Consider the following 21,166-nt stretch of genomic DNA (forward strand, 5'->3'; position numbering starts at 1 on the left):
GTGTGTGCATGCACACATGTGTATATGTGTGCATGTGCACACATACATGTACATGTGTACCCCTGTGTGCATGTGCCTGTGTATGTGTGTGCACGTGTACACCAGTGTGCATGTGTGTGTATGTGTGTGAGTGTATGTATGTATGTGTGTGCATGCGCACATGTGTGTGCATGCACATGTGTACGTGTGTGCATGTGTGCACCTGTGTGCATGCATGTATGTGTGCGTGCATGTGTAAGCACGTGTGCCTGTACAAGTGCACACATGTGTGTATGCATGTGCACACATGCATGTATGTGTACACACATGTGTGTATACATCTATGTGCGTGCACATGTATACCAGTGTGGTTGTGTGTGTATGCGTGTGAGTGTATGTGTGTGCGTGTGAGTGTGTGTGTACACGGGGAGGCAGCGTGATGGGGTGGGCAAGGGGAAGGTCATGAACGATCTGTTTCTGTCTGCCCTCGATTTGAAGGCCCGTGGCTCCACAGAGCCCCTTGGTAAATTTCTGCTGTGTGCAGGCGAGTGCAGCTTATTTGGGGATGGGGTGGGGTGGGCACCAAAGTGTCAGGATAAAAATGTCAGAGGAATTTGGAAGTTCAAGGCTGGCCAAGGGTCGTGGCAGTGGGTGGGAATGGGGCTGCAAAGACTAATAGGGCTTTGGAACAGCCTCCACGTGGGACGGTCAGCAGCTGGCATGCGCGGTGGCCATCGTGGGGGTGACCTGGAGCCCCAGGAGAGGGGGGAGGGGCGCGGGAGCAGGAGCGGGCAGCACGGGAGCACAGGGGAGGTGGACGGGGGATAGAGCAACAGACGGGGAGCAGGTGCGCGGGGGCCGACGAGGAAAACCCCAGAAAAGTGCATCCTCACCCAGTGTGGCCTCGAGCCCTGTACTTGGAGAGTGGTAGTCGGTGGCCCAGGACCCCTTAGGGCTCGGGAACATCTGGGTCACAGTTGGGAAAGCCCACCTCGGGGGCACTCTGAGGGGCTTCCACTCAGGTCCAGAGGAAAGTGAATGGGAAGAGAGAGGGTGCACGCAGGTATCGCTCTCTGACTCGCCCCCCGTGAGGGAGGACCCGGCTTTCTCTGGCAGGCAGGGCGGGGCTCCGAAAGCCGGGAACTTTGCGTAGGCACAGAGCCCGTGTGGGCCGGGCAGGGCACGGGGCTGCCCCTCTGCAAACAAGCTGGGGCTGGTCGTGGTCCTGTGACGATTTTGCACAAAGGAACCAGCTCAGGGGCCCATCACCCATCCCAAGTGTCGTTTATGCCACTGTACTCCTGGCCTCAAGGTCACTGGCCAGTTAGTTTGATAAAAAGGCCAAGGACAGTGGGCAAGTCTGGCCCTGAGTAGATTTTCGGTGCAGGAGCAGGGGGTGTGTCTGAGCCCCCAGTTTGCCTGCCTTGAGTCATTTCACTGGGTGACGGTCAACAGGTCGGTGCAGACCACTCACTACCCTTCTCCACACATCCGTCACCTGTTAGCTTTTCTTGTGAGTGTTTGCAGAGCCCCAGTCCCGCCCCGGACACGCTGGCCGTCACCGCAAGTGCTTGTGTGTTCCATGGTGGGCTGACTCCAAAGGCGAGGGGTGGGCGTTCCTTTCTGTCCTCTAGCCCCCCACCCCCTGCCCCTGGGTCCCCAGAGCAAGCCAGCCCCGCAGTTGTCCTTTGTCCTTGTATCCACATGGCTTACTACTCACTGGACCATCTGGTCCACTACAGGGACTGCCTGTTTCTTATTTTTCATATTATCTGGGCAGCAAATGGCCAAAGTTGCCATAATGATGATAAAGAGGACAAACCGCTCCCATCAGCCCCCCACCCAGGACCGCCCTTTGTGTAAGAGCAGGTGCGCACATTCTCAGGACACAGGGCGGGTGGGGTGGGGGGCGTCCCTGCTGCCCCGGGTTGTCTGGACGCCTGCTTTCATTCTGAGAGGGGAGCGTGATGACCCCGTGTGCTCGGGGTGCTTGACTTCACGGCCCGAAGGGGAGGAAGGGGCGGGCACATACCTTTCTCACGAGCTGGGCGAAGTCTCCGCTGTCGCGGGGAGGCAGCCCAAGGAGCGGGCGGGTGCAGGAGTCCAGCGCTGAGCCGTGGCCCACGATCAGGATGACGCCTACTGTACAGAAAGGGACACCTCGGAGTCAGAGCAGGCACGGAGAGCGCCTTCTAGTAGAACGAGAGTCCCCAAAGTCGTCGGGTGGAATCACCCCCGGGGTACACAAAGCCTTGAGAGATCCCAGATCGGAAGCGGTGCGGCAGGTAACCCCGAGTTGCGGCTCCCCCATGCGTGTGCACGGTCCCTGCTGTATCACGTCCTCGTGCACCTTCTGGGAGCGGCCGCGCCTGTCGGGAGCTTCAGGGGTGGGACTGCGCTGTGACCTGAGGGACCACCTCTTGCGGGATGTGGTGGCTGCCTCCCAGGCTGGGTCCTTCAGCTTGAGAGGCATCAGCCACCACGAGCCTGCTGATGCCTCTCGCTTCAATAACGACACCCCGAGTCCACGGGTGGAGCGAGTCTTCTGCTGGCGGGCGTGACTGCCGCGGGGACCAGTCACAGCTGGGGGGAGCTGGCGGGTCCTGGTGGGTCCACGAGGTGCTGTGGCCGGCCCCACAGGATCCACCTGGAAGAGGCAGTCGGGTGGAGAGCTTCCCTTGAAGGTTCTGGCCGACACAGAACGATTCATTCTTGCTGCTTCCTGACACTGAATTCTCCAGCGTGACCGAAGCCCTGATGTACTATTTCCTGTTAATTCCGCTCTCACATCTCTGGCCTCCGAAGTCACGGTGCGGTGGCAGCCGGGATGCCACCTGGGAGGCGGACGCACGGCTTCGACTCTGGGCCTGTGCTCTCGGTGCTCGGGTGACGTGGGCACGTAGGCTTCAGTCCTCTGGGCTGCAGAGTCATGCGGTGTGCGTGGAGGTGACACCAGGCTGTGCAGGACGGTGACCAGTTCACAGATAACGTCTGCCCGGGGACCGGTGGGGTCGGCTCTTACCCTCCAGCCCGCCTGGAGTTTTTACTCCTCCTCTGCCGCTGGCCACACCTGTCACGCTCCCATCTGCCTCATGCTGTCCCCTCTCCGGCACTGCTCACCTTCCAAATCCGACTTGTCCCGTCCCTCAAGCATTGCATCCTGACAGCCTCAGCCACACGGGGACGGATGGGCTGTGTTCCCTGCGGTGGGCGTCACAAGACAGTGTTCAGAGGGGTTGGAGCTGATTGAGCAGATCCCCATCCCTGTTCCGGAAGGCCTCACCCCTGTAATGGGGGGAGTGTCCTCGGAAGGGCAGAGCATCCTGTGGACACTGAAATTCAGCTCAGGACGGAGGCTCGAACTGGAGCAGCTAGACAGCGGTGGCCTGAGGACGGGCGAAAGGCTCTCACGTCACCGTCTGTCCTGAGGCGCTCTGTCGCAGTAACTGTGCGTAACAGGAGTTTGAGAATCAACCAAATGCCACTAAGCTGTGGCTTCCGGAAGCACATTCCCCGGGGCGCCAACCGGTCAAAATGGGCCATTTGTAAAGCAGCCTCGAGGCCGGCTGTGTTTGGGGGAGCTGGGCGCGGCCAGGTTTGGGTCTCTTCCTACAGGATGTGAGGGAGCGTGTCCCCCTGGCGCGTTGGGACTGTCCGGGGAGGCCAGGTGCTCAACTCTTCCCTGAGAGCAGAGACGGTCTTCCCTCGTCAGCAGACATCTCTGCCTGAGTCTGCGGGATGAGGGACGAAGGATAACCAGGTGGGGAAGCGGGTCTGGTGGTCTCTCACTGCCTCGGAGACTCTTCCTCGTGTTATTCAAAACTCCTAATATTCTGGATGTCATGCCTTTCCCCAACAATCTCCAAACTCTTGGAGGGCAGAGCGCGTGCCTTCTTCGCGTGGATTTTCCCCACGACGTTTTATTTGGTCTCTGACACGTCGCTGATGTTCAGCGCGCTAACTTAAAATTCTAAAGGCTCACGTGTCAACTTTTACCACGGATGTTTTCAAATATCCCCCAATAGGCCCACAGGTGGGTCTAACGCATCCCGGAGCCGCCATGGCGTGACATTGGCACATCGCGCACCATCCGTGAGTACACCGCCCCTCCCCCGCTACCCCCACCGTCCCACATTCCACAGACTATACCTCAGTCTGCCCCTTCACGTGACCACTTCCCACCCTGCCACGCCCAGCCTGCCACCGCCACACCTAACAGAATTCACACGGTTTCTCAGGCATGTCCACATTCAGACTCCACACTCAAATTCTGTATTCAGGTTTCTCTAACGGTCTCAACCGTCTACACGTACAGATGTTTTGTTCCAATGTGACCTGACATCTGGTTCGCGTTCCATTCTTAGTCTCTTGTTTCCTAGGGAGCGGACACGAGCGGTTTGTGTTGACCCTGCCATCCTGGGTCCCATCGGCTCTCGGTGACAGAATCGGGACCCCCCCCCCCCCCCCGGGTGGTGGCAGCCACGCGCCCGGTGACTGCAGAGGCCTTCGTGTGACACTGTTGGTTGGGGAGGGGGCGGACGAGGTTGGGGCTTTCCTAAACCCTAAAAATTGGCCAGTTTCCACCCCAGAGGTAAGACCCCACCTCCCCGGGGGGCTGCCCATCCCCAGGGCCGGGGGGCTGGGGGACGCGGGAGGCCCTTACCGTCCCGTGGGCGGATGCTGGTGATCCATCCGACGCTCACCGCACACCTGTTCACATACTCGTCGTAGCTCTCGGCCGGCATGAGGGAGGCGAGGGGAAACGCAGGCCTGGAGGAGGAGACGGGGGTGGCTGCCACGCCGGCCTGCTGGCGGTGTGGTCAGCGGGAGAAGGAGAAGCCCTTCCGGGAGGGCGGGGCTCTAGGTCCACGTGGCAGTCCAGTGTGGGCCCCAAGCAGGCCGGGGGCTGACGTTCGATCTCTAGTTCGATCACTGAACCCCAGGAGGGTCTGTGACGGCAAAGAGTGGGCCGTGGCAGAGAAGGACAAACCGTGTCTCCTGGACCACACCCTGGCCGGGTTCCCGGAGCCCGCGTCTCACGAGGCCGACCGTGGGCTTCCGTGTCCAACCACGTGGGGTCGGTTTTAGCGAGGCTCCTGCTATCACAGGGAGCCGGAAGCCCTACCCTTGGTGTCTGCTCCTCCTCGAATCCTGAGCAAACCCCGCCTCCCCCGTCACCCGCAGGCGATGCCTGCGCACGCTCACTCTGGCCTGCCTCGGCAAGGCTACTGCCCCATCCCTCAGTAGCGTCCCACCTCTGCCCTGCTCCTTCACTAAAATCCCTCACTTGTCCCCATGATGTTCAAAGCCTTGTCCAGTCCTGGTGCCTGGTCGCACCCCCAGTGCAGCGGTCCCCCAAATATAGTCTTTAATGCTGTCGTGAATGTTTCTTCTTGGGCAGGAGCTACGAAGGTGCCCCACCCCGGCAGAAAGGGAGGGAATGACCCACCTGTAATCCATGCTGACGTTGAAACCCGCCTCCTGCAGCTCGTCCAGGGTCATGAGGGTTGGGGTGGTTTTGCCGGACTCCCATTTTGTCCATTCAAAGATGCCGGGTTCCACTCTTATCTTAATTGTTTTCTCCAGTTTGAGCTCTGGATCCAATGGAATACAAGCGTTTGTAATCCTCAGTGTCCAGATTGGTTTTATGTGAGTCTCTTAAACAATACTTTTTTTAAAAAAATGTGGGTTTTTTTTTTCCCTTGGTAAATATTGTTCTGTGATTACTTACAGCTGTGCTATTTCTTTTTTTTTTTAAGTTTATTTATTTATTTTGAAAGGGAGAGAGAGAGAGAGGCAGAGAGCAGGAGAGAGAGAATCCCAAGCAGGCTCTGAGCTGTCAGCGCAGAGCATGACTTGGGACTCGAACTTATAAACCATGAGATCATGACCTGAGCTGAAATCGAGAGTTGGACAGTTGGCCAACGGACACACCCAGGTGCCCCTGCTATGCTATTTCTAAGACAGAACCCGCCAGATGGTTGAAAGGCATCTGAGGAGCGGTGACGCCTGTCCATAAGGAAGGGGACAGAGTCTGCCCGGCCTGCGAGATGCCACTATCAGTGGGTCACCCTGATGGTCCCATATATCTCTACAGCCAGACTAGCACTGGGCCTCATCATTGATCAAGAGTGAGAGCACACCATGTCGACCAACCCAGCGATCCATGGAAAAGACTCGGCCAATCGAGGAGCACACTAGTCACCACTGAGGCGCCATCTTGACAGACACCCAGATTGAGGAGAAGGTGAAGGGTGAAGGAGCTGTCTCTTGGAACACCCAGACTTCTCCCAGCTACCCTTCCCGAGAATTTCATACCTCGACCAAGAGAACACCTATAGCATAAGGCCATCTCTTTGAGTGGGGGAAAGAGGGCCTGAATGCTTTTATTTGAAATGGAGAAAATGTCATTAAGCTCCAATGCTGGAAATAAACCAGCTCCCCAAATGTATTCCAGGTCCACGGAACAAGTTCCTTTGCCAAAGCACATTGACGAAAGGGAGTTACACGGTCTAACCAGGCTCCTGAGTTCCCTCCAGCCTGTGGAGGGCCCGTGTCCAGTGCGAACTGTTGGAGAGGTTCCCAAAGGGTCTTGGCCACTCCTTCTGTGGAGCCATCTTGCAGCCACTTTGTTCTGTGGGTCACATTTTGGGAAATGGCCCATCTGGACAGTCACTGACATGACAGTGAAACTAAGGGTAGCATGTAAGCCTCTCAGATGTCAGTCTGGAAACAGGTCTGTCCTGTTCCAGGACCTGTGAAGAAGGTTGAGCGCCCTCATTTTCCTGAACGACCCAGAATTTATACACTTGGACTTTAAACAGCATCGTGATAATTAAAAAAGATGTTCTGCATATAGACCAAAAGTCCACGAGACATCGTATTAGAGACATTGACGTTATCATCACCGGAGAACATTTCTGAGAACTTTGTACTTCACTTGTCGAGCCCACCCGTCATTAGCTCCAGCTCTCTACCTGGTCCTCCACATCTGCCCCTGCAGGAAAGCCCCAGGCCCTGTGGTGGCTGGGTCTCCATGTAAAGTCAGTACTCAGTGACCACCCTCTATCTCTCTGATAGACATGTCGTGCCTTCCGTGCACCCCAAACCTCCAGAGGTCCTTCCCTTTCTCACTTCCAGCTGGTGGCCTGACCCCCACTGTCTCTAAGAAAGTAGAGGCAAGCCCCCTCCCCCACATTAGCACACCTGCTGTGTCTGTGTCCACGTCTTCTGCCCTCTGTCCCATCACTGTGGGGCTTTGGCCTGTGCTCCTGCACTGCTGACTACATCATGTCCACTGCCCCCCCCCGCCCCCTCCCTCCAAGAGGGCAGGGCAGGGCTCCAGCAGCAGACGAAGAACCAAGGCCCCCCAGAACAGGCTGCACTTCTCTGGCAGGAACTTTCTTTTTCCTGCAGGCAGAAGCTGCTAAAGACGGTCTGGGGGCTTCCTGAGGGACATCAGCCTTCAGTGGTGCTGGACAGCTGCCAGCAGCCGCTCCCCTCGCCCTGGCAAGAGTCATGAGCTTGGCCCTCAGAAGGGACCACAGCTGTTCCCAGCTCTGTGGGCTTTTGAAACCCCGCCTCAGATGCTGTTTTGAAACCACATGGCAGGGGCGCCTGGGGGCTCTGTCAGTTAAGCGTCCAACTTTGGCTCAGGTCATGATCCCACGGTTCGTGGGATCAAACCCCATGTGGGGCTCTGCAGTGACAGTGCAGAGCCTGCTTGGGATCCTCTCTCTCTCCCTTTCTCTCTGCCCCTCCTCTGCTCTCTCTCTCTCTCTCTTTAAACATATGTTAGATACAAGCAGATGCAGGTGGACAGTGTGATGACAGGCTCCTGCACTCGATTAGAATCCTGGCATTCCAGAAATGTTGATGGGCTCAGTGTCTGCTAACAGCTCTCGGAGGACTGGTCCAAAACCGTCTTGCGACTTCTGTGGCCATTCATTGCCACTCATCCGATTCTTACCCCCCTTCCCTTCCCTCCCCCCTTTGGAGAATAACCATGAGGTCAGGGCCACCTGCGATGCTCACTGCAGCTCTTACCGACCTTCCAGGATGTGTTTGGCTGTCTGCACACAGCGGAGGGCTGGGGAGGTGAAGACGGAGGTGATTCTGATGCCGCTGTCCAGCAGTGCTTCTCCTGGAAAACAGCAGGTGCCAAAACCCCTCTTCACAATTGTAACCTCCCATGGGGAGGACTCTGAGGGCTGGCTCGCTACCTGAGGCAGGCAGGATCTTAAATGGCCCCGAGATTTCCAGCCCCTGGTGCACCCACCCGTAAGGTCCCCGTGAGTGTGGCTGGAGGCTGTGAATGTGGGAGTGTTGTGTCCTACGGCAGAAGCGAGATAATTGCGGGTAAGCCTCAACCATCCGGGTGAGCCCGTTAAAAGCAGAGATTTATCTCTGGCTGTCACAGAAAAAAAGTCAGAGAGCCCAAGGTATGCGGATTCCGCATGCAAGATATTCCCTACTGCAGGCTTCGGAGATGGAGGGGGCCACATGGCAAGGAGCGTGGGAGCTGAGAAAAGAAAGCCCTTTGGTGATGGCCAGCAAGGGAACCAGGACTTCAGTCCTACGACCGCAGGGAACCGAATTCCCCCAACAGTCTTTTGGGGGAAACTGCAACTGTTTCCAAGAGGCTCCGGATGGGAGCTCAGCCCTGCTGACAGTTGGAGTTCAGGCTGTGAGATCCTGAGCAGAGAGGGACAAGCCCGGAGCTCACGTTTCCTCTCGCAAAATTAGAGGGCCTGGCCCCTGGGAAAGAAGGGGACCTTTTTAGGAAATGCACGGTGCCAAGCTGGCGAGGCTGTAGGGGAGGCTGTCACGGGCTGGATCGTACCCCCCAAATTCATCTGCGGGGGTCCTCACGCTCCGTTCCTCAGAGTGTGACCTTCTTTGGGCACGGTGTCTTTATAATGGCAGTCAGGTTACGATGCGGTCACTAGGGGGCGGGGGGCTCTGGTTCAATCTGACCGGAGTCCTTCTCAAAGGGGGGAGTTTGGACACAGCCATGATGGGCACAGAGGGAGGCGAGGAGGCAACGGAGGCGACGTGAAGACCCAGGGAGAAGGCGACGTCTATACGCCCAGAGGAGGGGCCTGGAGCAGCCGCCCTCATGGCCTCGGGAGGAACTCAGACGCCTGGCTTCCAGAACCGCAAGAGAACAAACACATTTCTGCTGATGGAGCCACTCCACCTGTGGTACCTCATCAGGGCGTCCCCGGAAATGAGTGCAGAGGTCAAAAACTGCCCGCACGGACACCCCTTCAGAGACCCTGAGCTCCTTCCGGTAACCAGCAGTGTGCAAGCCCACACACCTCCCTCATTTCTTGATTCGGGTCTTTTCATTCATAAAATGAAGACCAGATGAACCCGTTGGCTTTTTTGGCTCCAAAAAGTCAACCATGTGGGACCAGAACCCCAGACATAAAGCATAAGCCCAGACTGAGAGATTCTGAAGTAAAATCAGAGAGGATATGTTCTTTAAAAAAAAATTTTTTTAGTGTTCATTCCTTTTTCCTCCCCTCTCTTGTATCTTTCATTCCTTCTGAGCCCCCCAACTATCCATCCTGGGTCAAACCCCTGCACCTGCTCTTACTAGCTGTGTGGCCTTGTGCAACTTCCTTAACCTCTCTGTGCCTGAGCCGCTTCCTCAGCAAAATGGGGTTAATGCTAACACGGACCTCCGCGGGCATGTAGCAAGGGCTCAGTATGCATTAGTGATCATCATTGCTGTGATTAATGTTACTATTTCTACCAGAATGATCCCCAGACATACCTGCTATGCGGGACTGGAAAATTCCACACGATGATAGTGGAGGATCATTTTCAAAGTCTTTGATTCCACTGCTCCTTCTGGGCAGACTGCAAGGGAAGTTCAGGTCTGGCCGGTAGTATTTCCCTGAAGCATAAATAATCACCAGGCGTTCAGGCCCACCGACTTAGTGCAGGTTTGAAACCCCCAAGATCACGACCCACATCGGAAGCAAGGTTATCATTTAAATTGTTGTCATCTGTGTTTTTTCTTTTTTCTTTTTTTAAAATTTTTTAATGTTTATTTATCTTTGAGAGATAGAGACAGAAACAGAGTACAAGTGGGGGAGAGGTAGAGAGAGGGACACAGAATCCAAAGTAGGCTCCAGGCTCTGAGCTGTCAGCACAGAGCCCGATGCGGGGCTCGAACTCACGAGCCGTGAGATCATGACCTCAGCTGAATTCAGACGCTTCACCGACTGAGCCACCCAGGCTCCCCTCATCTGTGTTTTTTCTTAAAGGTGCTCTGCGATGTGGAGTCAACCGTGACACATCTCTTCAAATGCACAGGACACAGGTGTCAACCCCAGAAACCTCGAGACCCTCTGTGTCCCCTGAGGTCTCCTCAAGAAGATTCACTCATACAATCTTCTTGATTAAGAAAGGAATGTCTCCATTACTGACTGAGCTAAACTTGATAGACATCTCAAGTTGGCATTAATTACGGAAGGGAAATTCTACCCATCCCCGCAGCTGACGGTGTGTTACATTGTCCCCGGGGACAGAGTGCACATGGCCAGAATGCTCCTTCAGTCGATTGCTAGAAATCAGGTGGATCCGTGGGGTCTCCCCTCAACCCTCCAACCAGAGGCTGCAAAACGCTTACCCTGACTTTGACCTTGAGCTCTATGAGCTGACAATCTGGTGCAAATCCTGGGACCACCAGTTACTAGTTGTATGATTAGAGTCAACTGACTTACTCTCCCTCATTAGTGAAAGGGAGAAATGATAGAGCTGTTACAACGAATCAGTGTGGTAATGCCCGGATCCCAACGCCTGGCTCAGGGGAGGTGGTCGATAAGTGGTAAGCTCAACCTCATATTGAGTTATTGATTACCCCTACAGAGGACACTATGCCACACCAAGCCCTCACGTCCCCCCAAGCAACCCCAAACCTTCCGGCTGCTGGTAGTTTCTAGCAGCCCAGCCTCCTTTCCTGAGAACTGCTGCACATCCTGGGGTAGACCCTGTCACTAACCCTGTCCGAGCACACCAGCCCAGTCCTCCACATGGCCTCCTAGCCCTTCACAAACACAAAGAGGCAGCTTGCTACTTTGAATGCCTTGCTTTCATGCATGACTTTCCTGGAAGCTCCCTCCTTGGCATTTCCATTGGCAGAGACTTTGTTTGAAGAAAGGCTTTCATTAAATGCCAAAACATATCTTGTGTTTTCTGGGGAAAGTCCTATTTGTTTTCTTCCCAGAGAAGGTCCCTTGATGGTATTGTTAACCTGTTCCACGTAGGTCTTTTGTCCTCGTTGACGCTTTATCTGTGAGAAGCAGAGCACGGAGCTCAGAAGAGGATAAGGATTGGAGCAAATTTAGGGTCTGATGGTATAGAGCCTCAGATGGAGGGGGGTCAACTGGCTAGCACCACTGAGAAATGAAGGGCCATATGAGGGCCAGAAGTGAGCAGAAACGAGGAGGAGATCTGGGGTCCGAGGAGAGTCTGGCAGCACCCCCTGAATACCCCATTGTAATTGATTAAACTATGTAATACGCAAAGTTTGGACAAATTAGACTGTCAGTATTCACGTTATCAAGGCCTGCTCGGCCTGTGGAAAGAGCCACGAGGAACCTCCTCCAGCTGGGACTATCTGGTGTCTTTCCCCTGTAGATGACTCAGTCTTTGGTCAATATTCTTCCTCTTTCCATGATGTCCAACGAACGTCTTTGGCGCTGGTTGTTTTGTGTCGGTTCTCACACCGCCACGGCCACACGCACACTGACGTGGTGTGCGATTTCAATCTGTGGTTTCAATAATTGTTGTATTACAGGGAAGTTTCTTCTCATTGCACGTCTGAATGTCAATTTGTCCTCACAGCCACGTGTCATCCTGTTGTCTCTTTCCTGAGCCTTTGCGTCTGTGATTGATCTTGTTTTATAGAGACAAGCATAGCATCACTTCCGTAGGGTCTTGTAGATATGTTTGGCCATGATGTAATCCGTTCAGAATTTTCCTGGTGCATGCTGGTCATCTGCCGGTGGTTTCCCCTACTCATTTCCCCCCTTTCTTATCCTGCTGGGCTCCCAGAGGAATTCCGAAAGAGCTTAGCTAGACCAGTTACTGTGAATGGATTTTATCACTCTGTTCATTCAGTATCTTCAGTTGTACAATTATTTGTGGCTTAGGTGTTGTGGCATGCTGGGGTTTCCATTCAGGGGTGTGCATTGGTATAGATGCGTATCGTTGTGGGTGGGCTGTACTTATAAGCACTGTCCTTCGTTCCTGGTATCCAGTGGGGTGAACTTGGGATAAGCAAGACACACGTTCAAAATATGTCCATCAGTTGAGTTGCACAGCTAAACATTGCAGGGAAGCGACCACAGCAGTGAAGATTATCTCAGAGAGATACAGCAATGAGACTGAGATAGGGTTGAGCCAGCAGCTGAGGGTTCAGAGACCGCAGGTCACAGTGACACAGTGTCAACTCAACGCTGCACTCGCTAACCAACTTGCCGCGTGTGCGTCCAGAATAAAGACGACTGTCCATGGGTCACACCAGCTGATCGCTTACTGTTGACAGCCATTTCCCCATCTTCCACAAAGCATTTGAGGTAAGATACTTACAGACAGTGTGCACGCGTAGAATATCTCCGGAGAAAGATATAGCACGTACCCCTCCCACATATACTATCACCTGAAGAACGGTGTCACAGGGGACCCGGCTCAGGAAACGGAGAAGTGATGTCATTTGTTAGATCTATGTACTTTCTGGGGCTAGATCCTGCCAGGGTGTTACCTACCATCAGGAGTGGAACACTGCTGCAGCCACGACTTCCCGAAGATTTGATCCACTCTCTCCCCATGGCGCACCACCAACACACTCTTCCTCGCTATTGTGGCCTGAGATGGTGGAGGAAAGACATGGGCAATTTAACACCCCCATTCTTAGACTTAATGGGCACCTCCCCTCGTCATCCCACAGGTAGCCTAGAAACAGAGTCCTCGTCTTCCTTGCTCAGGGACTGTAGCCCATTTCACCAAAGTCATTGCAGTGAAAGAAGGTTGGGAATTGAAGGTGGGAATCTCTTTAATTTCTGGCCACTTTCTGTTTCCTGGGCATTATGACATTATCAAGGGAAAGAAAACCCACAGGAATAACCTATGCCATACACAGCACACCAACTTGTCTACCTTTCTGTTTCTTCTGGGTCCTTACCCCATGTCCCTCCAGACTGCTCTCATGGAACACCACAGGCTGGGGGCTCATCAGCTACAGATCCTTATTTCCCATAGTTCTGAAGGCTGGAAATCTGAGATCAGGGTGCCTGGCGATCCTCTGGGCTGACTTCTTGCTGGGTCCTCACGGGGGGGAAGGGGCAAGGGATCTCTGTGGGGTCTCTTGTATTGTAAGGGTTAAATTGTAGTGTAGGGCTAACCTGTAGCCTTAACAAATAACAGCTTTGTTTTCACACTATAGGTTAAAAGATAACAGCCTTATCCTATCAATCAAGGGAGGGATTAGTGTTTGATTGGATGGGGGCAAGGGCCTGTTTGAACTGTTTCTACCTGGGACCTATTCTTTTGTTCTGTTCCCAGGTGATAATAAGATAATGTGGTGGGCTATAAAAACTCTGTACCCCGGCTGTTTGAGGCCTCACTCTGGTCAAGAGTGTCGGTCCTGATCAATCGGTTTGCCTTGCCTCTCACTGCAATAAACTTTGTTGTGACTGTCACTGGTGCCCGTAGCATTCTGTTTCAGGAGTCATGTGGATGCAACAGGATAAGGGCACTAATCCCATCATGAAGACCCCACCTCCCCTGACCTAATCGAGTCCCAGAGGCCCCACCTCCTAATGCTAGTACATTGGCAGTTAGGATTTCAACATACAAATTTTGGGGGGATGCAAACATTCAGACAAGAGTATCGCTCCACAGTGACTTCTTAGGACATTATCTATATCTATACATATATATTATCATATAATAGATACTGTGTATTTTCTCTGCGTGTAGATACTGCTGTCAGCATCCCTGGGGCCTAGCATACTGGGAGCATGCATGTCAGAGACTAGGACACAAGCTTCAGTTCACAGATTCCCCACCTAGGGACCTTGGATCTCATTGGGACCAAGGGAAAAACATAGAAAGATGAGTCATAGAAGAAGATGAGAGGCAGAAGTGGCAAGTCCTACCACAGCAGGAGGGCTGGGGGGACTTCAGGTAGGACATGGAACTTGGTCATGCCTGGAGCCAAGGTCACCGGGGATGGTGGGCCAAGGTCACTGGGGATGAATGGGCCAAAGTCACCAGGATGGACTGGCCAAGCTCACCAGGGATGGTCAGAATGAGAAGGGCACTGGGCAGGCAGCTGTAGCTGGTGGTCAGCTTGTCTTTGCCCAGTTCCTTTTCCGCAGATGGACCCTTTCCTCCTGCTTCCCATCTTTGGCCTCATAGCAGTTTGAGGCTGGGCTTAGGGGTGAGAAGGAAGGAGCTGATATTGTATGTTTTTGCTGCAGAGCGGAGTAAGGAAGGGAGGCGGCGAGACATGGCCCTCCTCAGCATGGAGCCCCATCACCAATCCCCAGGCCTGCTCTGATTTCTCCCAAATCCTAGAATGGAAAACGCAGATGCCTTGGACACCCAGCACCCTGGAGAGACAATGACACATCTGTACCCCAGGCAATGCTACTGGCCGTTCCCTTTCAGATTTGATTCTGCAAACAGAGTGGAGCCTGGAGGGTCTGTACCAGCTGCCTCCTTTCTCAGCACTTCTCTGAGTTTGTTGGCAGGGTCAAGTGGCACCATGTGTTGGGACGTGCTGAGAAGGAGGTGGCGGGCAAATACCACGTGCCTCATGGTGTTCTTAGGGCCAGTACCACGGACAGCTCCTGCCAGACCCTCGTCCCTCGTGAAGTCCATAGCCACGTACAGTCTCCAGCGGCTTAACCCGCCGGCCATTCCTGGCCAGTCTGGCTGCCTTCTGATGTGTGCATGAAATGTGTTGCTTGTGAGCCCGTGGAACATTCCAAGTCTCCATGCACAGGTTCTCAGGGCCTCGGGGCCCATGCTCCAAAGTGGACATATGGTCAAAGCAAAGCCAATATTATGATGGTCTCTTAATACAGGGTGCAGACGTTTGGTTCTGGAGGCAAACACCCACCTTCTCGGGTAGAGCACCAAAGGGAAGTTGGTCTTGTCTTCCACTTGTGAAGTATGGTTGATGCCTATTTTCACCAGGATGCCTTTCCCCAGGAGGATGAACATTAAAATGTCTCATCCCTGCCCCCTGCCTGCAGGCAGATTGCAGGACACACAGGGCTCCCAGCCTTAGTCTGCTTACTGAGTCTCCAAGTACTGTTGATCGCTTTGGGCTGGGGTTTTGAGTTTGGAGCATCTTCTTCCCTGGGTTTTTAAATTTGGAGCATTTGAAATTTGAAATGCAGAGCTTTGCAACAGGCGTATCAAGAAAAAGTGCAGGGTCCACGGGGAGTGGAATGACCTTGCTTTTGGGGTCCAGGGGATACCAGGGCCGTGTCGCCTCTTTAGACACGAGGTCCCCGGGTGGAGGTTAAGTGTTGCTGCTGTAACAACGCATCACCGCCTGGAGGCTGAGAGCAAAAGACATGTGTTCCTTCAGAGTCTGGAGGCTAGAATTCCAAAGTCACCGTATCAGCAGAGCCGTGCTCCCTCTGAGGCTCTAGGGGGTGATCCTTCCTGGCTTTCTCAGCTCCGGGGCCCCAGCAATCCCTGGATTTGGCTGAGACACTTCAGTCTCTGTCCCGATACTCAACACAGCCTCCTCCTCTGTGTATCTGCGTGCTCTTTTCTTCCCTGTGGGTCAGATCCCCTGTTTCTCCCTCTCCTAGTGGCTGCTGTGATTAGATTTAGGCCCCCCCCGGGACACTCCCCATCAAGACCCTTAGCTCAGCCCCATACACAAAGACGCTTCCTCCATATAAGAGACCATTTGCAGGTTCCAGGGATTAGCTCCCCGTATCTTTGGGGCCATTCTTCAGCCTACTGACGTCCATTCACCAAAGCTGATGCCACTGTATTCTCTCCTTACCATGTGGAGGGGGGACCTCAGACCAGGTGAGGAGCATTCGGCTCGCAGGGAGACGTCTGTCGGGCTTTCGCCCATTTAGAGCCGCGGCAAGTTCAGACACAGGCCAAGCTGTGGGCCGACCCTCCCCTTCCAGCTTCTCCCGCCCTCCATCTGGAAAGGGGGGCATGGCCTCAGGGAGCCCCACCCCAGTCCATGCCCTCTACCCTGCAGGCCACCAAGGGGGGCAAGTCCCGCCTCCGCTGTGCCTTCAGGAGTCTGGGCAGTCTGGGTAAAGGAGCCCCGGTTTTGTCTGTCTCTGGCTCCCAGCCAGCGGCCGCTCTTCCCCGGGGCCGCTCTGGAACTGGAGATCCATCTACAGGGGACGATCTGTGGCCTCCCAGTGCCCAGCGTCCTGTGCTCAGCTCTTGTCTGGACCAAGCCCACCTCAGCCTGGAGGCAGCCTCTGAGGGGCTGGTGGCTTCTTGGTGAAGGAGGGCGAGTTTGGATTTAGGGTGATTCGATCAAGAGTCCCGATGAGGGTCTTCATTTGGTCATTCGGTGATTCATCCAATGAGACTTACAAACCAGGCCCTGAGCCAGGTGCTGAGGACACAGGGACAAGCCAGACAGCACAGGCCTGCTCTCTGCGCAGGAACAGACTCTCAGCACTAAGGGCCTGGCCTGCGGTGGGCACCTTGTTTCCCGTAATCCTCCAAAACAACCAAGTTCAGGGGCGCTTACGTGCCTGAGTGGCCCCCGCAAGCTTCCTCCCCTCCATAAGTCTCAGTCTTCCCATCTGTAAAATGAGGACTGACATATCCTATGCTGGCTGTAGGTGGCCGGGATGAAGTCCTTGTGCAGTGTGGGGGCACAGGAGGTGGGGCCTGGAGGGACCACTTTGGAGACTCCTCGGGTCAGAGAGGCATCCCCACTGAAGTGGGAAGTGGTCAAGGGCTGGTTGCACATGCTGGCCTGCCCCCTGGGGCTTCTTGGGAAAGGAACCAGAGGGCCAGCCTGCCCACCGCCCTGACAGCGTCGGGGACACCATGTCACTTGTGTGATTTGGAGGAGGGGCTGCCTGCTCCGAGGAGGTCCTGCGGGCAGCCTTCACCCATGCACGTACACCTTGCGGGTGGCAGGGCCCCCGTGCCCTTGCTGTGCCCCAATGCCTGGCCCTGCGGCCTCTGGCCCTCACGATTACCGAGCACCAGCATCCTCTCTCCCAGTGCAGGCTTGAAAGCTCAGAACCTCCAACTTTTGGGGCTCTGGGGGAGGTGGCTTCTTCAGGGTCACACAACTTGCTGAGATCATTGGTATAAGAGTCCGGGATTCTGGGTAGGGCTGTGTCCCTGCGTTTTCCCTGCCTTATGTCCTGGCATCATTACTGACAGAATGACAGACACATGCTTTGTGTTCTTGAAATGCCCAGCAGGCTGCCGTGAGGGGCTCGCAGCCCGGCTCATAGCTATGGGGCGTCCATCCCTCTGCCCCCCGGGTCTGTAGCCGTACCCGAGGGCCTGAGTCTCCCAGGGAGTTGACATAAAGTGTGGTTTCCCTTCGTTCACCTTGTAAAGCAGGGAATTCTGTCACCTGTAAAGCCTGGATGCTGCTAACGTCCCTCGGCGTCTGTGGAGGGTGCGGTTCTCCGTTTCGCCTGCTGCTGGCTTCCCCGTCCTTTCTGGAGGCCAGGTCCATGGCCAGGCTGAAGGTGTACGTCCTGTGGAGGAAGAAACGAGGGTGCTCTTGTCATGAAGGCATTGGGAAGCGACCTGCCCGCATCTGGTCACGCGTGTGTGTGGGAATGCTCACGACAAGATGGGCAGGTAAGGTCATTGCCGAGGACACAACACGATGGTGTGTTCAAGGAGCTCAGTGCTCAGCGCATAACAAATCCCGAGTAAATCTTGGTCGTCCGTCATCACTGTCGCCACCGGTTATGGGCTGAGCCGTGTCTCCTTGACATTTGGAGTCCTGACCCCCAGTACCTCAGAGCGTGACTTTATTGGAAACGGGGTCTTTAAAGAAGTAATTACGGTAAAATGTGGTCAGCAGTGTGGCCCGATTCTATATTATAAGAAGAGACCAGGAGGTACAGAGAAACACACGGATGTTGGCACAGAGGAAAGACCATGAAGAAGCACCAGGAACGTGGCCGTCTACACGCCAAAGAGAGGGGCCTCTGGAGGAACCAGGCCTGCCGACGCCCTGATCCTGGACTTGCAGCCTGTGACCCTGACAGAATAGATGCGGGTGTTTTCCGCCCCCGGGGTCTGTTGTGCGGTAGGGTGGTCCAGGCAACCCAGTACCATGTCCTCGTAGATTCACCTTCTGAAATAGCCAACGGTGGGAAGATAGGTGTGGCTGGGATATAAGAATGAATAAGCAGTGAAGAGACACATTAAGATCTAGGGAAACACGGAGGAAAGGGGTGGGACGCAGGGAAGAGATCGCTACCTGTCCAACCAACCAAGAGAGATGCTGTGAGGTGGGCACGCCTCCAGGTGGCCTGGGAAGGACGGAGGGGAAAAGTCACAGCTAAATAGAGTGGTGTGAGCTCCTCAACATGAGAGGGGCCATGCAGGTGCCCCAAGTGAGTGTCTGGAAGGAACAGGGAGAGCGGCCAGAGGAGGACAGAGAAGGGCATCTGCCTGCTCCACGAGCAAGAAACTGGCCAAGTTCCCTATGGGAAATTATCAAAGGAGAAATCATGTTTATAAATTCTATGTTGAAATAATCTACAGTCGGGGCACCTGGGTGGCTTAGTCAGTTGAGCCTCTGACTTGATTTCGGCTTGGGTCACGATCTCATGGTTTGTGAGCTCAAGCCCTGTGTCGGGCTCTGTGCTGACAGTGTGGAGTCTGCATGGGATTCTCTCTCTCTCTCTCTCTCTCTCTCTCTCTCTCTTTGCCCCTCCTGTGTGCATGCTCTCTCTCTCTCAGAATAAAAGTAACAAACTTAAAAAAATAAATATAAAAATAATCTATAGTCAACAACCAAATAATCCAACTAAAAATGGGCAGAAGACACGAACAGACATGTCTCCAAAGAAGACGTTCAAGCGGCCAACAGACACATGAAAAGATGCTCATCATCACTCATCATCAGGCAAATGCAAATCAAAACCACAGTGGTTTTGACCTGTCAGACTGGCTAAAATTAACAACCCAAGAAACAGCAGGTGTTGGCGAGGATGTGGAGAGAGGGGAGCCCTCGTGCACCGTTGGTGGGAATGCAAACTGGTGCAGCCGCTCTGGGAAACAGTACGGAAGTTCTTCGGAAAGTTAAAAATAGAATTACCCATCGATCCAGTAATTGTGCTACTGGGTATTTACCCCCCAAACACAAAACACGAATTCAAAGGGATATGTGCACCCCTATGTTTATAGCAGCATTATCTACAGTAGCCAAATTACAGAGACAGCCCAAGTGTCCACCAGCTGATGAATGGATAAAGAAGATGTGGTATATAGATACAATGGAGTATTACTCAGCCATCAAAAAGAATGAAATCTTGCCATTTGCAACAGTGTGGATGGAGCTGGAGGGTATTATGCTGAGTGAAATCAGTCAGAGAAAGCCAAATACCATATGACCTCACTCATGTGGAATTTGGGAAACGAAACAAATGAGCAAAGGGGGAAAAAAGAGAGAGAGAGAGACAAATCAAGAAACAGACTCAACTGCAGAGAGCAAACTGATGGTCACTAGAGGGGAGGTGGGTGGGGGATGGGTTACTAGATGATGGGGATCAAAGAATATACTTATGATGAAATTAATTAATTAATCTAATTTTAAAAATCTACAATCTGAGTGGAGAAGAGGAGCAGTAGCTAGAAAGGGAAACAAGAAAAAAGGGCTTGTGCTTGAGTTTGTTTTTAAGGATAGCGGTGTGTTTGTTTGCTGGTGGGAATGACGGGGGGAGAGTCTTAGGAAGGGCAGATGCTGGAGCGGAGCCCTCGGAGGGCGTGGGATGCCTGGGGGCACGGGTTGTGGGGCGCCGTGGAACCCTGGGCGGGAATTCCAAAAGCCCGGTGTGGTCTGATGGGGGAGAAGGGCACGTGGGCCCAGGCTGCAGGTGGGAGGGTGGCCTGGTGGCCAGAGCTGGTGGCCTCTCTTCTGACTGTTCACCTGTCACTGTGGCCAAGAGTGAAGAATACAGTAGGTGACCTCTGGGTGAAACGAAAACGTCAGAAACGAATCATCCGGAGGGCGGACACCCGGGCCGCAGCCGGTGTGGTCACGGAGGGAGAGAAGGGGAGGTGATGTGCTCATGGGGATGACCGATCAGGGCTCATCGTCCTCATTCCTGTGCTCCAAAGAGCATTGCTCTCCTCCTGCCCTTCCGACTGTAGTGTACTTCATTGTTCTTAACACCCCAAACCCTTAAATTCTAAGCCTTTAAACAGTCAGTGTTAAAGACCGATCTGCTAGGTCTCTGATTAAGACTCCTTCTGGGGGCGCCTGGGTGGCTCCATCAGTTAAGCGTTAGACTTCAGCTCAGGTCATGATCTCACCGTTCGTGAGTTCGAGCCCCGCGTCGGGCTCTGTGCTGCCAGCTCGGAGCCTGCTTCGGATTCTGGGTCTCCCTCTCTCTCTGCCCCTCCCCTGCTTGTGCTCTCTCAAAAATAAACACACAAAAAAGACTCCTTCCGCTACTTGTATGCTTTCAAAGCTCCCCTCAGTGTAGAAATCAGAAATACATTCATTTCAAGTGCATTCTACCTGACATGATTTTCTGCTTCCGTTCAATTCTCATCTTTGTCGGGAATGGAGTTCTGTGTATGAGGCGAGGCCACATAAAATACCGTTCATTTTATGCCTGTTTCTTCCTCTGCTTCTGATGTGTCAAGCAGGTTGTAAACTTCCTGACAGGCCAGGTTCCCCGCTCTGGTATCTGTTTTGTGCCACTGATCTGTTTTTCTCTTTCCCTCAATCCAGGACTATATCGTCGGTTTATAATAGGTTTTTAATATCCTAGAGTAACTATCTCTTCTCATTATTTTTATTTTGCAAAGTTTTCTCAGCTCTTCTCCTGTACATTCTTCCAGATAAACTTTTCAACCATTCGGTAGAGTTCCAGCAAATGATTCCGTTGGGATCTTTTCATGCAATTTCATTAAACCTGGAAGTGAATCCGAGAGGAATCGATACATTTACGAT

The 21,166-nt window shown here is 53.7% G+C and overlaps 1 protein-coding gene across 3 annotated transcripts in view; it reads right to left on the minus strand.

Moving 5' to 3' along the window:
• The window catches only part of UBASH3A (ubiquitin associated and SH3 domain containing A), a 39,641-nt gene that overhangs the window by 1,460 nt on the left and 17,015 nt on the right, over positions 1-21,166 (minus strand). The window contains exons 7-13 of one of the 3 annotated variants that reach the window (XM_049627808.1): positions 17,597-17,723; positions 12,762-12,861; positions 9,761-9,883; positions 8,030-8,122; positions 5,429-5,573; positions 4,643-4,749; positions 2,012-2,118 (exon numbers count right to left, since the gene is read on the minus strand). In XM_049627808.1, the coding sequence (XP_049483765.1) occupies positions 2,012-2,118; positions 4,643-4,749; positions 5,429-5,573; positions 8,030-8,122; positions 9,761-9,883; positions 12,762-12,861; positions 17,597-17,723 (802 nt within the window). Of the gene's footprint in view, positions 1-2,011; positions 2,122-4,642; positions 4,750-5,428; positions 5,574-8,029; positions 8,123-9,760; positions 9,884-12,761; positions 12,862-17,596; positions 17,724-21,166 lie in introns of all 3 variants that reach the window. The other 2 variants (XM_049627807.1, XM_049627809.1) reach the window with 2 other exon arrangements.

The sequence above is a fragment of the Panthera uncia genome, chromosome C2 (genome assembly GCF_023721935.1).
Source record: "Panthera uncia isolate 11264 chromosome C2, Puncia_PCG_1.0, whole genome shotgun sequence".
Classification (NCBI taxonomy): Eukaryota; Metazoa; Chordata; class Mammalia; order Carnivora; family Felidae; genus Panthera; species Panthera uncia.